The sequence below is a fragment of the Nesoenas mayeri genome (genome assembly GCF_963082525.1).
Source record: "Nesoenas mayeri genome assembly, chromosome: 5".
Classification (NCBI taxonomy): domain Eukaryota; kingdom Metazoa; phylum Chordata; class Aves; order Columbiformes; family Columbidae; genus Nesoenas; species Nesoenas mayeri.
The window spans coordinates 27887950-27904162 of NC_137548.1; the positions used below are offsets into that span (position 1 = coordinate 27887950).

A 16213-nucleotide genomic window follows, 5' to 3' on the forward strand; every position below is an offset into this window, starting at 1 on the left:
CGGCCCGGCCCCCAGCACCCGCTGCCTGCTGGGAGAGTCTCTCTCTCTCCCTCTCGCCCCGCCAGCCGTTACCGAAGCGCGGTCCCGGCCCAGCAGCGTCGTCACCTCTCCGGGATGGGCCTCGCTCGGTCGGCTCGCGGCGGCCATGGGCCCCGGGCGCTGCGAGGCGCCGTCAGGGGGGTGCGCGCGGCAGCGGCGACCGCACGGCCCGCAGGACGCCAGCCTCCCGCTAGCCCGGAAGCGCTGCCGGGCCCGCGCCGGGACTGGCAGCCAATCGCGGTTCACTGGGCCCCTGTTGGGGCGGATGGGGGTTGCTCTGCCATATCTGTTGAGGGCACGGCGCTCCCAGGTCAGGAGCGCCAGGCAGGGGCATCGCGCATGCGCGCGGCGCCGGCTGGAGGGTGGCGGCGGTCACGTGCCGCCGGTGGCGCGGGGCGCGCGCTGCGGGTCATGGACTGGAAGCGGAGCCTGCGGGGCCGGCTGGCCGCCCGCCGCGCCCGTGAGTGCCCCGGGACGGGGCCAGGGGCGCTCCTGGCCGCGGAGCGACGGAGCGCCGGGGTCGCCTCTGGGGGGGCAGGCAGGGAAGGTGCCCCCGGGGTTGAGCGCGGCCGCCGGTGCCCGCAGTGACAAGGGGAAGCGAGGCCGTGCCTGGCGGGGCGGAGGCGTCGGGCCCGGTGTTGCCGTTGTTCCCGCTGTGCAGGCGCCGTGGGCGCCAGGCGGGTCAGGGGCTCGTTCTGCGGAGAAACAAGGGGTCAGTGGCAGCGAGGGCCGTGCGGGCGCTGTTGGGCTGTGGCACAGGCGGACCCGGCGGCGGGTTTGGCCGGTAACCGCGTTCGTGAAGGAGCGCCCGGAGAGCTCGGGCAGGTGCAGAACGGTGTCCCCGGCGGTACAGGTGAGAGGCGGCCTTGTGCTGCCGCTTGCCAGGGAGCAGGATCTTTAAAAATCGCTGCTGCTGTAAAGCAAGAACGCTGCGGCTTTGTCCGCCGTAACCGGGGGTCTGTTACCGTCACGGACCCTGCACAGGATCGGGTGTGTCCCGTGACTGACAGATGCTTTGTAGGCAGTCAGACACAGTATATATGCGACATATTCGATGTATCTGTGGTGTAACTTACATAATAGGCCCATACTACATTCCTTTGCACCTAGTATTTGTGTTACTAAACAGCATAGTTATAGAAGCTTCAGCATTACCTCCTTGTTTTCAAGCTCCTCATTACATTAAAAGTCTGTTTGGAGTACAGCATGAAAATTCCTTTCTGTGTTAATCAGCTAAAAAGAGCGAGGAAGAGCTAAAAGGAGAAGAAATGGAATTGTTCACAAAATATTACATGGAATGGAAAGGAGGAAGAAAAATTGGCAATACATCATATACGAACATACCACGATTTTACTACAGGGTAAGTGAGGTGTTCAGATAAACTTCAGCAGGAGGCTATTCTGTGTTATAAAAGGAAGTTGTGCTTATTCAAAGGGACAGTTCAGAACATTAAGCAGATTGAAATCTGAATGATGTGGATTGGTAAGCGTAATTGTTTTGTACAATTGTGGATATCAGCAGTTTTAGGTAATTGCTAGGTGTCTCATCAAAGGCGGTGAAATAACTTGCTAATCAGGCAGTAGGCTTGGCTGTTTACTAAAGACAGGAAGTCTTCTTTCTCTTTCAGAGAAACTTTTTGTTTTAACTAAATTTTGATATACTGGTTTTATAAATACCTGTCTTCATTTTTCTGTTTAGACATGATGAGATGCTGCTTCATGAAAATGGTGGGTCACTGTTCTTGTAGACTAAAGATAGGGCTGTTTCTTGCATTGTCTGGCAACGTATGTTTGAGAGTAATCAGATTCGGATGGGGGAATATGGGAGCATAAGTTAGACATCTTGATATATCTGGTACTTGTCAACTTGACTGCTCAGCTGCTCTCTAACCTCACATGGTCCCATATTCCTTAGGCTCACAAGTTTCTGCCGATTAAGTTCTCAGGTACCTGTGTTTCAGCTGATGAATACATAGGCAACCATTCAAATCCTGGTAGTGCTGCACAGTTTTGCATGTAAGCATTGGCAGACCTTTCATACTAATTGTTCTCCAGTCTGTCTTGTTGGTCAAAACAAGTTGACTAGACATTCACACTTTTGAGAGTCACGTCTACCACAAAACAGAAAGTGGTGCTCTCTCCTGAGTAAAACACAGTAGTAAATGTCTTTTATGTGTGAGCTCTCCTATCTTGTAACTGTGGGAAAGTGCTTACTGGATGGGTTATCAGGTGTGAGGTAGAGAGACAGACTCATGCTAAAGATGTCCTGCTTTAAATAAATATTTCAGTATTGCAATAGTTTGAGACAGTATGCAAGTAATATACTTGTACAGGAAGCAGGTACCGCACAGCATTGTGGTTGATAGTTCATTATTTTCTGTGAAGTAAACAGCTTCACCAAAGTGTGTGAGTCAGGACAGCTGGAGAGTACTTGCTAGATGTGTAGTTTTTGAATGGTGTCCCATACATAAAATTAAAACACCACAATGTTTCTAGCTGCCCGCTGAAGATGAAGTCTTGCTTCAGAAATTAAGAGAAGAATCTAGAGCAGTCTTTCTGCAAAGAAAAAGTAGAGAGCTGTTGGATAATGAAGAGCTGCAGGTAAGAAAATATTTTCTGTGTGTCTTCTAGTGGCTTCTGACAGCCTTCCTCCTTCTGCAGAGTTCTATTGCTTCCTGTCTGTCTGCAGAATTTTGTGCTAAGGTGCTTTGTATTTGGGCACATTGGCTGGTTGTGAAGTACGAGCTAAAGCTGGAGTCCTCTGTAGTCTTGGGCTAGTAATATCAGTGTAAAGTTTCCTCCTTATGTTGTATATGAGGACTAAATCAATGGCTTCTAGTTTTCCAGCACATTCCAACTATTTCCCTAGTGGGCCCAGAAGAAGTAGTAAGTTCGGTTTACATATCATTGAGAGAAACTTCAAAGATGGTTTACTGCAGTGCAAAGACAGTAAGGATGTGACCCTATAAATCCTAGTGAGTGAGAGTGTGTCTGTGTGTGTGTTTAACAGCAGTTTAGAGCAGTGGAAATAATGCTTGCTTTTCTAGCTGAACTGACAATGTTTACTGGTTACCTGAGATAGCCCTGCAGCAAACCCACTTTTTTGCTGCATTTTTTAGATGCTCTATCTTAAGTACATTGACCTATCTAGAGAGATATCTTCTTAACCAAATATAAATGCCTTTTAAGAATCTATGGTTTCTACTGGACAAACATCAGACATCACCAATGATTGGGGAAGAAGCAATGATCAACTATGAGAACTTCTTGAAAGTTGGTGAAAAAGCTGGACCTAAATGCAAGTAAGGCTTTTTTCTCTTGTGTATGCTTACTTGGGCTAAACCTAAGTGGTGCTGTAACTTTCAGTTGCTAAAATAGATGGAAACAGTTTAGTGGTGAGATAAAGTCATGTCCGTGTAGTTATTGATGAACTAGTTGCTCTGCATCCTTGCAAAGGTGTACTGCCCAACGTTTCTGACGGAACTTTTCACAGATGTCTGCAAGAGGTGCACTGCATCCTTTTGAAGAACAAATTCTCATCATTGGGAGCATTTTTATGTTAGAAGCCAGTAAACAGAACATTTTATATTTGAGATCATGTCTCCAATGATATTACCCAAACTTCACTAATATCTTCTGAGGGAAAATTTCCTATCATATGTTCTGTGTATCCCACACAGTGAATATTCCTTCTTTATGCTGCTGTTGGAGACTGCTGATGTGGCCAGAGCTCTGTGATTAAGTTTTGAGCAAAGGCAGGTTAGTTGTCAGTACTGGCAGTTCCTTTTAGGTACATATCATTGTAGAAGACTGGAAGCTACCAAATATGTTGTACTAAAGAGAAATGAAGTTGAATGAAAGCTCTCAAAACTCCCACATCCCTGAAGAGTCTCATGAGCAGCAAAGGCAGCTGATTTTTGGTGAATTTACCATTGTTAGCTGGTAGGATCCCACTTGATGGGTGTAGTTTAGCAAATTAATGTCTTCAAATACACAGAACACATGCTATATTGTTAAAAGTGTTTTAAAGTGTCTGTAAGTTTTGGATACTGTAAGTGGGTCTGTCAGTGCACTGTAATCAGTTGCATAGAAGTAGCTTGGTGTTTATGTTTTACAGGCAGTTCTTCACCGCTAAGATATTTGCTAAATTACTCCATAATGATCCTTATGGGAGGATATCCATCATGCAGTTTTTCAATTATGTCATGCGAAAAGGTTAGTTGATGCTTCTTCTGTATTAATGAGAAGTTGTTTTGTTTTCAGGGTTATTTTATGCTTTATTAATTACTTGCTGTTCTCTTCAATGGCAGTGAGATCTACCCCTTGATTGCTAATGCTATTTTCTTGGAGGCTTGGGCTTTTTTTCCGGTTACTAGGAGGTGGGAGTTCACCCTACTTCTGAAATTCACCTCTCATTTCTGCCAGAGGTAGCCTTGATCTGTTTATTATATATATTGTCATTCTGATTTCCTTTATTCAGGCAGTCCTGTGAAGAGCAAAACATTAAATTTCTATGGCAAGTGGGATCCTAATCACTGTGATCAGACTGTCCAGCAGATAACTTTGTTTGCTATTTTTCTGTCTGAGTGGTGTTATTTATGTATTCTAACTGTGCTTGTTAAATATGTCAATATGTTCTTGCGCTTGTCACTGTAGCCTTACCATATTTTCAGTTATTTTTTGTTATAAATAACCATTTGAGCTCAAAAATGCAATTGTATTTGGTTTTAAATCTGTATTAGATCTCGTTTAAAAAGCTGAGGCTGGCTAGCAGAAAGAAAGGGTTCCTCATTGCCTTGTCCTCTGGCTACTATGTTCTTGGCTCTGGTAGAGCCTTCAGGAGGGCAGAATGGCACCTTTCCCCAGAGCAGCTCGACTTTAACTTGAAATCTGCTGTTGCAAGGGATGAGATGTGTTGAGCAGGAAACCTGGTGAGTAGTCGTGCACTGTATGCAAGAAAGGAGTAATAGGTCCATGTGCTACAAAAAGCATACCCAAAATCTGCAGGATAGGAGACTCGTGAAGAAGCCTGTGAAAATTGTATGCATTTCAAAAAGGCCTACCCAAATGGACACAACAGAGATATTTTCAGAGCTCTTTATTTCATTTGTTTCATCCAGAAGTTTCAAGTCTTGTGTATTTATGGCGATATCCTTTTTTTCTAAAGCAAGCAAACACCCCCCCCAAAAACAAACAAACATAAACACACAAAAGGAAAACAAACAAACACATACAAAACCCACAAACAAACAAAACACAACCAAACTCATCACCTTTAGAGACAGGAAGCCTTTTGGCATGTCCCATCTCAATCGGATTTCATTTTCAGACTCGAGCCAACACAAGGTCCTGTCACAGTGCTTGTTTGAAAGTCCCTCTTGGGTCAGTTGAGTAAGGATATGTGGTTTTGCTAGCTTACAGCATTGCAATTGCCAAATAAAGGTAGCCTGTGCAGTAGCTGAGATAATTTCTGTTGCCTGTTGTACAGAGTTCCTTATGAGGGCTAAAGACCAAGGCCAGATATTAAAGGAAGAAAATACTTAAATTCCTGTAGGAATTCTCAGTTAATACTTTAGATTGGAATTGGTGATTTCCATCTGTATTTACTGCTGAATATCCTTTGGTGTGGCACTGAGAGGAGGGTAAGGTAGCAGATGATGGAGTTACTCTGCAGCTGCCTGAGCTGATCCAAGCTGGGGCAGCGCAGTCCCACATTTCACCTTGTTTTGATGAAGCTCATGGAGCAGAGCGGTCAGCTTCCAGAGCAGGGCTGCAGCAGTGAAGAGACCGCATCACCCTGAGCTTAAAACACCTTAAACTGCTGTGCCTCAGGTGCCTGACAGTATTCTCTAACCAGCTGAACTCATTAATGAGCTTTTGGAGTTTTTCTTTTATATTCTTACTGAAATTTTAGGAATAGCTGCATGCATTCACACACATGTGGCGAACATATAGCATTCTGTCTTCCTCCTACAGTCTATGGTTTATAATCTTTCTTAATGATCTACATAGTCCCTTTTGGGAGGGGCTGAGTGAGTCGTGAAATTAATAACTGTAATGGTGAAATGTTTCCCAAAGCACCATCCTGCCTCCAGGACCACTCCCGTTTCAGGAGGAGGGGTGGTTGAGTCTCTTGGCTTTGTCTAAACAAGTCAAGCCTAGTAAAAGCATCTTGAATCACTTCAGGGTATATGATGCACACCTTTAAACTTCAGCCAGAAATGTACAACCTCTGCCATCTCTGATTATACTTAGTCTGTCTTGACAAACACCTTGAAGAGATAAATGTTGGTATGAAGCGCAGCTCATATTTCACAAGAGGAACTTTTAAACTGTTTCTTCATAAAATGGAAGTTTAATTTACCTTGGAGTGTGTGAGTAATAGTTTTTATGCCTAACCTGTATTCCATCTCTGTTACTGTATTATAACAGTGGCCTCATGCACATTGTCCTGTAGATTGTTTGATTAATGTGCCTTCTCATTGCAAAATTAGATGCTTGTGCTATTCTAATTCTCCTGTTGTAACTCAGAAGGGAGGTTGAGACCCTTGGCTGTAGCTGCGCTGTGCTGCACAAGGGGCTGTAGTGTTCAGACAAGCAATCTGTATGCCACATGGTACAGCTGGTTTTAATGCAGTGAAAATGTGCCAATACCCCTACCTCTAGTTCAGCGAGAGAGAAAAAATTCATGTGATTCCATGTACCAGATGAAATGTGGTGTCTGTTCAGCCATTTCTCACATCTAATTATTATAAGGTAGTCTTGGCCACAGGGTATTGTATATTGCCGGTGACTGTTACCAACTTTGAGACTGAAATGGCATTTCTAAGCAGGACTGGTACGTATCATGGCTTTGCTTAAATCTCAGAGAAATGGGAAATAGAGGCACTTAACATCCAACAGTATCTTGTGGCCTTTAGAATAACTTCAAATTTTGGTGAGGCCTCAAAAACCACTTAGATTTCTTACCTTTCAATTCTGTTTTCTCTTTTACAGTATGGCTTCATCAGACAAGAATAGGTCTCAGTTTATATGACGTGGCAGGACAGGGCTACCTCAGAGAATCAGTAAGTAAATTCTTGATTAACTTAATGTCTGTCTTTACTCAAATGACAGAGCATCAGAAAAGCTCCAGTTTTCTTCCAGTCTTACAAAAGTTTATATCATAATCTAGATTTGGGATGGGCACATTTGTTTGGATAAATAGCAATTCCTATACTCTAGAGATTTGGTGGTGAGAGTGCTGTAGCCTTTTGAGCATATGGGTAATTCTCTGAAAAAGAGATTGTAGATATCAAGGTTTCATGTCATTAGCACTTTACTAGATTGGGTAGGATATAGTAGAAATGTCCAAAAAAGTATGGTTAGAGTGGGCCTCAAGGAGTTATTCTCCTTTTCTAACAGGAGTTAATATTATAAAGTAAATAAGAAGGTTCTAGTTACCATTCTACTTAAAAAGATCTATTAAAGAATGTTCAGTAATAGGATAATCCAATTAGGAGTTATGCATTGGTATTCGAAAAAGGTACAGTTGCATGCATTTATATTTACAGGTAAATTTCTACTTTGTTAACATTCTGCTTTATTTGTAGACTGTTTCAGTAATGGCATCATGTGTGCATGTACGTGACCTAGGATTTCTTGCAGAGAGACAGAAGTTTTTGTGCCTGCTTTCATGCTCTTCCCTGCATTGTTGCAGGACTGTATTTTTAGCAAAGTATGATTGAAAGCCAGGATGGATTATAGCAAACATGCAACAATAGTAGTGTTTAAAGCTTGTGTTCTTTTCTTTCTTAATTCTGCAGGATTTAGAAAACTATATTTTGGAACTCATCCCTACTTTGCCACAACTAGATGGTTTAGAAAAATCTTTTTACTCCTTCTATGTCTGCACAGCAGTTAGAAAGTTCTTCTTCTTTCTGGATCCTCTCAGAACAGGTAGGTCAATGTTTTGAAAACTCTAAATACATGCGAGTATTTTCACTTTTAAAGTGTTTCCACCAAAGCTACTTGTAATATGTAGTTGTCTTTGCAAGTTTTTGTACAGCAACCTTGTATTTGAAGGTGAAGCTCCACTGAAGACCACAAGTCTGTGTGGGTCTAATAATCTCCTTCCACAGCTAATTAATTTTAATGAGAGACTCATCTGTTGTGGTACTACAGAGTTATCTCATAGATACTGACAAATAAGATACTGTTTCATCCTAATGCATTATAAGCAGTAGCTAATTTTATGAATGTTTAGGATGAATAGAAAACACAGCAACTAACAACAGAACTGCTTGGCAGAACATCCACTGAGCTGTGGAAATGCTCAAGAATGCTTATTGTGATGTGCTTCTCCTGTGACTGGATTTGTGTGCACCATGTAAACTCCTTAGAAAAGGCTTGCGGTTATGGCTGCTAATCCTCATTACAGATGCAGCAGCCTTGAAAAAGTGTGTTTTTTCTTATGCCTGTGATTTAAGTCACAAACTGCATGTGTATTTGTAATCCAGCTGTGCCACTTGGAGATGTCAGAGTTGTGTGGACAGTAGGCTCTGGCAAAGGTAATTACAAACACTAGAGAGGAGGGAGTGTGTGAAGCTGAAATGCCTTTATTTTGCACAATTGTTTGTGTAGTGTCTACGCACCAGTTAAAGCTATACCAGCAGGCGTGCATCCTGCCACCTTAGCTTTTCATCACATCTCTGGTTTCTGAAGATGCAAAAAAATATCACATATCATTTAAAAGACTTGATTATTCCAACAAATGTTTTAAGCATACTGTCTTTGGATTTCTTATTTTACATTCTGAGTTGATGTTGAACGCTTACATTTTTTTATCTAGTTTTCTGGAGTTTATGGATTCAAGATAACTCCTGCCAGTATCAGGCTAGTTTTGTTGAGTCATTTTAAAAGCTATTTTAATTTTATCTCTTCAAGTGCCTTTTTTTTTTTTTTTTTCTGTTCAGAATACTTCTTTCTTAAGTAGAACCACCTAAATGAGCCCAGTAAAATGGATAAGTTGGCTGAATGACTGTTAAAATGTGTTTTCCTTTCCTCACTGCAGGGAAGATAAAGATACAGGATATTTTAGCTTGCAGCTTTCTGGATGACTTACTGGAGGTAAAGGTCTCTTAGCATATACTATTTTATTGTAATTTACTCTTTCTGAATTCTAACTTTATGTTTCACTCAGTTAAGGGATGAAGAACTTTCTAAAGAAAGTCAGGAAACAAATTGGTTTTCTGCTCCTTCTGCATTAAGAGTTTATGGTAGGTTCCCTTATATGTGAATGCCTTTTTTTTTTTTCCTTGTTTTCCTCTCCTGTCTGCCTTGTAGAACTTAGTCATCTTCTTAGTGTTATTTTTCCTCTGCTTTTGTCTCTTTAGATCGTCCTGATAACTTGTCTCTTTAGATCCTGTAGCCATCCTTTCAGTATATCTTCCTGACTTCCTTTGGTTTCAGTTTTCCAGTGTTGCTCTTTACTGGTTTTATGCTCTGACACTTTGTGCTTGTTACACAAGGTACAAGATCCCTCTGTAACCTTCTCTTTTGACTCTTCTATTCGTGCTTTTTCATCATTATAAGCTCTTTTCTCATGTTTCCAGCAAATCTGTTTAAAATAATATGCCTTTAGCCTTCTGCTCCTTTCTCTGTTCAGCCTTTACTTTTGAGCTATTACCTTGGAGTAGAACTATTAGCACCTTGTCATGGGAATACCACCCCCTCTTGTTCTGTGCTCATTTATGATGCTTTACAAGTATTATTGTGGATCTAGCATATTTCCACTTAACTGCATTAACTCCATGATGAAAATTAAATAATGTTTAAAGAATACTAAATTTTCTTTCTCTGTTGAAACCATACTTCGATGATACAGGTATATTATGATTTGCCCTCTGTATCTTCTCCCTAGGCCAGTACCTAAACCTTGATAAAGATCACAATGGCATGCTCAGCAAAGAAGAACTCTCCCGGTATGGAACAGGGACTCTGACCAACATATTTTTGGATCGTGTCTTTCAGGAATGCTTAACTTACGATGGTGAAATGGTAATCACATATTTTTCACTTTGTTCACAATATAAAAGCTTTGGCTTATTGAAATGAGAAATGTCTCAGAAGCAATATCTTTATTTTAAAGAGTAGCTTGAGGTAAAGTAACATATTTTTTTAATCATTGTGCACATGAATGACCGTGTAGCAGGTTAGAAAGTTGATTTTCCTAACAGCAAGGTCATTGCAGTGTGGCTTAAACGCAAGTAACTTCCTTTGAAAAGCAGAGGTGGTACAAAATCCAGGCAGCCTAGGATAAAGATACTTATAGATTCTGTAACACAAAGTGCATATTGGAAAAATGTAAAGATGTAGCAATTCTTTTTGGTTACATGTAATTCTTTAAAGAGAACCAAGGACAAGTGGCACACACTTGAGACTAATGCAAGTTAGTTAACCTGTCTGCTTCTCCTTGAAGACAACAGTGGTTTTTGTTGCAAGCCTTCCATAGCTGTGAAAAATGGGAAGCCTGACTAAATTAGAGTTAAAATAGAAACTTACATCTATATTTTGCAAGTTTTACTTAGTATTGCAACTCTTGTTGTCTGCATTCAGATGTTTCAGCTCTAAAAGTGATAACAAATTCACTATACAGCCCTTTTGCCGCCTTAGCAGTTTTTTGTAGAATCACAGAAACATTGAGGCTGGGAGAGATGCTCTTAGTTGCCCATTGCTGGACTTGCTACGTCTGTCTTGTGCGGGGCAGTCTGGTCCAGGACCCAGCGCTCAGATGTGTTCTGAGCAGTGCTGGGGAGAAGGTTCACCTGCTTCCACTTGCCAGCAAAGCTCTTCCCAGCGCAGCTCAGCATGCCGTCAGCCGCCTTTGCTGCAAGGACCTGTTGCTGACACATGTTAGTGTTTGCTGCCCATCAGGCCTCCCAGGTCCACCTGTGCAAAGCTGCTTTCTGACCAGTTGGCCCTCAGGGTGTACTGGTGCATGGGGTTGTTCTTCCCCAGGTGCAGGATTTTTCATGAGGCTCCTGTGAGCCCATTTTTCCAGCCTGTGAAGCTCCCTCTGAATGGCAGCACAACTTTGGTATTTAGTGTAGAGAGTGTTATTATATAGATAGGACTAAAGGATTTCTGTCCTTGTCACAACTGTATCTTGGTCAGGAAACCAAGAATCAGTACTAGGAAAAAAGAAAAGTGTGATGCATATTTGTGATGTCTAATAGTGGTTCTACCACTTGCCAAGCTACCTGCACCGGTCAAAGGTGTATGTACTTCATTGGCCATATAGTTCACTGTTTGGTGAAGCAGGGTTACTGCTACTGGACATTTGATTTGTGGTAAGGAAGGCTTTTTATATGGCTTTTCTTTACTAGTTGGGTATGTTCAGGGGTCTAAAGATGTATTAAACATTGTTTAAAACTATATACAGCATGTTTAATTTGGATTTATGCTTGGAATCCTATTTTATCTCTAAAATGGCAGGATTTTCTATCGTCAGCAGTCATTAAAAACTAACTTTTCTGTTCATGTTAGTGGTAGTAGCCATTTTTTATTTCATGTTGTCTTTTTCAGAAAATAGACTGATCCCCTACAATGAAATAGCTGCCAATTATAAAGTTCCTGCTTGCAAAATCAATTTAGAAAGAAGACTGTAATAAACATGATTGTATCTACTTTTAGGACTATAAAACCTACCTGGACTTTGTGCTTGCATTAGAAAACAGAAAGGAGCCTGCAGCTCTGCAATATATTTTCAAACTGCTTGATATAGAGAACAAAGGATACCTGAATGTCTTTTCCCTTAATTATTTCTTTAGGGTAAGTCCCTTTATACAGGTAGGCCATTTTCTGTGTTTATAGTGTTAAAGCCTGTGTGCTTCTGCATGCAGATCTGCAGGGAATCACTTTAAATTACCAGCACCCACTGAGAGGCTAGTAACGACTTTTAAGAAGATTTAAAATATTAAAAAAAAATATTCCAGAACTTGGATAGAATTCAAAATGTTTTTCCAGTGTTTTATCTACAATTGAAATTAACTGGTTTTATTTTGTTTAGGAAAAATATTTCCTGTTGATTTTTCTTAATTGAAATTGTCCCCAAATTGCTTATATGATTACCTATTAAAATCTCTTACTATAGTTCTAATTTTTTTATTGCCCCTGGTTTTAATTTCCACTGTAAGCCTAAAATTCAGTAGAAGAAATGAAAATAATGAAATGCAGTGATAGGCCTGTACAGCTGTTGCATTTTTAATATTGTGTTTATATGTGTTGCATGCAGAATAGATTTAAAGTAAACTATTTTTTCAGTTGCTGTTAAAATTGACCCAAGACTTGTAAAGTCTTGCTCCAAATTGTGCTTTGTGTGTGGGTGGTTTTTTTGTTTTTCTCCTGGCTTGCGGTGGTTTTGGTTTTGAGGGGGGTGGATGTTTTGTTGTTTTGTCTTTTTTAATAGATACATGAGGTATCTTGGGAAGGAGAATGTCATGCAGTGAAATGGTAATTTTGATGTGCATGGTCTAGGCTGAGTTATAAGTGTGATGCTTTTTTCATGTACAAGATACCTTCAGTGATATCTATTCAGACAGAGGAACAAGCACTTCAGTTTTCTGTATGTGGATCTTTGTATTGCAACTGTAAATATAAACTATGTCATTGTAGTTAGCTGCACACTCCGAGTCTGATGAACAAGGTACATACTTTATTGGCTTCATTAAATAAAGCATTCAGGCCTGCTTGAGGCATAATCTTATATCTGTTATTTCTACATTGTAATAAGTCTTCAGTTGAACATGAATTCTGATAGTGACTACAACCATATTATTTTGTAAAAATAAGACTCCTTATCTGGAAGACCTTTTCTAGAAAGGAAAGGCTTTTTTAAAAAAAAAAACAAACAACAAACAAACAAAGAAAAGCCTCCACAATATTTTTTTTCCTTTTAGTGCCTTGAAGCCATTAAATAATTCAGGCTGTACTGGCCCTTTGGAGGTCGCCTGCTCCCACCATCTGCTCAGAGCAGGACCACCTCTGTGGTTAGGTCAAGTTGCTCAGGGCCTTGTCCAGGCAAGTGCTGGGTATCTCCGAGGAGGGAGACTCCACAGCGTCTTTGGGCAACATGTTCCTGTGTCACTGCCGGGACTGAGAAGACTTTTTCTCCCCTCACCCTTTCTCCCATCTCTGTCTAATTGAAATGCCTCTTGCTGCAGTTGGTGTCCTCTGCCTCTTGTCCTTTCACTGTGCATCTCCAAGAAGAGCCTGGGTGTGGTATGAAGACAGTAATGAGATTTTTTCCCCCACCACCCCAACCTTCTGTTCTCTTGGTGAACTCCTGCCCAGCTCAAGCCTCTCCCTTCAGTTGTGCTGTGCTTTAGACCCCCAGCACCCTGATGGCCCTCCAGCGGTTCCCACTGGTTTGTCAGTGGCTCATAAAGGGGAACCCAAAGCTGCGAGGCTGCATCTGGAGTTCTGTGTGCAAATGTTGAGTCAGGAGGAGTAATCACCTCCCCAGACCTGCTAACCATGCTTGTACTAATGCAGCCCAGCATTTATCTGCTTTCATCACTACCAGAGGGCCTTACATGTTCTTGTTCAACTTCTTGTGCACCAAGACCTTCAGCACCTCTCCTGCCCAGCCACTTCTGGCCAGCTGGCCCTGCCATGTCCTACTGCATGGGGTCATTCTGCTGCAGGTGCAGGCAGGGTTTTTGCATGTGCCTTTTGAACATCAGCATGAACTCTGGTTAGTAGTTGTAGCTGTGGTGTATGCTTGATGGGCAACCATTGGGCCAGGACTTGGCAATACTAAGGATCCTAGAGAAGCAGCAATGGCTTGTCTTCTCTCCCTGCTTTTACAGCTCACTGTTCCCACCACTTTCTCTGCTTCTGTTCATGTGACAGTAGGACTCAGGGAGGCCAGGGGTCATACCAACTGTCCCTGACTCTGGTTTTAATAAATTTACTCTGGTTTAATTAATTTACAGATTTACATTTTACCAAAACATAAATTTTAGTGCTGTCATAGTACATAAGTGATTCTAACATGAAAGCAATTTAACAAGGTAATTCTGCATAAGCTACTTGGGCATAACCATTTCTGTGCATGTCTCCAGTTACATACTTAACCTATGGCTTAGTTATTGAAAAGATCCCTCTACTACACCAGGTTCTTGATCATGCTGCAAATTGTGTCCCTCCTTTAAACTTTTGGAAATGGAATGTTCTGAGTTTTCCTTGAAATCAGAAGAGTTCCATTTGACTCTGCGAATAATTGCTTTTCTGCTGGTGTAAGCTTGGGTAGATCTGTACCTATAGAGGCTTTGCTGGTACGGCTGTGCTGACAAGACGGTGCAGCCTGTGCTAGTGAAACAGTTTTGTTCCTTAGTTATTTGCAGGCAGAGGTTTGGTGATGCAGCTGTTTAAATGGCACCACATTAAAAGAACTAATAGTAGGGAATACTGGGTTGCTCAAAATGAGAGATGTCCACTTACGGCACAAACTGAGAGAGCCCTTCCACGCATGGACAAATGCTCAAACAGACAAATACATCATCTTCCTCACATTATTATTTGATCAACCAGAATACAGGTTCCATTTTCAAAGTAACTGACAGTGTGAGTAGCCACACTGCTTTGTCTGTCTGCTGGTTGGTATTTTCCCTTTTCTCTTTCCCTACCTAGGCTGTATTTCACACTTGGTCAGAAAACTGAACCTTAAAGCTTTGCATGTTGAGTGATGATGTTCAAGTGTCTGCATATCCCATTTGTGAGTGCTCGAACACTGGTCATCATGCAAGTTGGTTTCTTAGTGCGCTAAGAACTGAGCCTAGAATTGTTGATAATGCTGTAACTCAGCCCTGCCTCGCTTGTGGAAGAGAAGTGACTGCAAGCTGTACCACGAATGCTTCGTTACAGGGCAATACAGCCTGAGAGGCAGAAGCATTGAAAAAGTTTTGTACAGTGTCAGTATAATACCGCACTACCTCTGCCTAACTTTTCCTTTCTTTCTAGGCTATTCAGGAACAAATGAAAATCCATGGACAAGAGCCAGTTTCTTTTCAGGATGTCAAGGTTAGTTTTACTGAATAGAATACAACATGAAATATTTGAGTAAGCATTTCATAATTTATGTTATATTTTAGTTTCTAGGTTGTTATATGTTTACTTGCAGAGTAGTAGAGACAATCTGTCTTGTCCTACTCATAGGTTCGAAAATGTCTTTCTGTTCAGCAGTCACTGTAAGAAATCCGGTATGCAACTGTTCTAGTAGTTTCCTTACTAATAAACAAAGTACCTGTTAAATACATGTTGCTGTGCCTTGTACTTGGAGATACTTGGTATATCTGTTTTATGATTCAGGATCATCCCTTGGAAGGGGTGTGGAACTGGTGGCTAAAAAAAACTGTCTATAAAACTCTATTAGTGCTGACTTTGCATTGAGCAGTTTTAGTACTTTAAAAAAATAGTACAAGAGCTTCTATAAAACTTGGCTCATAGAAGTGAACTGAGTTTCACGTTGCCGCTTTGTGGCCAAAGCCTCCCCAGAAAAGCAAATTCTTATTTGATGTGTGGGAGCTGAGCACACTGCTCCTGTCTGTGGCCAGTTATTGTGCTTTGTGTCTTAAATGGTTTGGGACTTAAGAGCTTTTTTTGTAAATTGGTGTGGATGGCACTAGTTACCCAAAGATCATTCTGTATATGGTATAAAGTAGCCGTTATTCTGCTCATTAATGTGTGGGGGGTTTTTTACCCAATTTTGACTTTTCTTTCATAGGATGAAATCTTTGATATGGTAAAGCCTAAGGATCCTTACAAAATCTCCCTTCAGGACTTAATCAATAGCAGCCAAGGAGACACTGTCACCAGCATTCTAATTGATCTGAATGGGTTCTGGACATACGAGAACAGAGAGGTCCTTGTGGCAAGTGATAATGACAGTGCTGCTGATGTTGATGATACGTGACTCGAACAGAAGCAGAATGTGTCCCCAAAGACAGCTCAGTCTGATGCACCAACTATTGGAAGCTGGAAATGCTAATTACCTGAATCAGTGCCTCTTCCCTTTTACCTCTCTCCCCTTCCCCCATGCCCCCCCTATAATATAAAATGAGGTACATACAGGAATTGCTCTGAAACCAAAAAAGCAAGTGTTGTTTAAGAGGTAATTTTTTTCAAAATAAAT

At 41.5% G+C, this 16213-nt stretch overlaps 2 protein-coding genes across 8 annotated transcripts in view; one reads left to right on the plus strand and one right to left on the minus strand.

Moving 5' to 3' along the window:
* PRORP (protein only RNase P catalytic subunit) overlaps positions 1-214 on the minus strand; it is a 53072-nt gene extending 52858 nt beyond the window's left edge. For 3 of the 5 annotated variants that reach the window (XM_080344546.1, XM_080344542.1, XM_080344547.1), the window contains exon 1: positions 73-187. The gene's annotated coding sequence lies outside the window, so the exon portion shown is untranslated. Of the gene's footprint in view, positions 1-72 lie in introns of all 5 variants that reach the window. The other 2 variants (XM_080344543.1, XM_080344545.1) reach the window with 2 other exon arrangements.
* PPP2R3C (protein phosphatase 2 regulatory subunit B''gamma) lies at positions 74-16170 on the plus strand. Of its 3 annotated transcripts, none has more exons than XM_080344548.1 (13): positions 74-499; positions 1273-1400; positions 2536-2640; positions 3229-3341; positions 4157-4254; positions 7036-7106; positions 7845-7977; positions 9092-9147; positions 9221-9296; positions 9941-10077; positions 11713-11850; positions 15043-15102; positions 15806-16170. In XM_080344548.1, the coding sequence occupies exons 1-13, from the start codon at positions 115-117 to the stop codon at positions 15992-15994; spliced, it is 1689 nt and encodes a 562-aa protein (XP_080200674.1). In that variant the 5' UTR covers positions 74-114; the 3' UTR covers positions 15995-16170. The 3 variants fall into 3 exon arrangements, with proteins under 3 accessions (XP_080200674.1, XP_080200675.1, XP_080200676.1); XM_080344549.1 differs by having other exon boundaries at positions 374-751; XM_080344550.1 differs by lacking the exon at positions 74-499 and adding an exon at positions 648-892.
* The last annotated feature ends 43 nt before the right edge of the window (positions 16171-16213 follow it).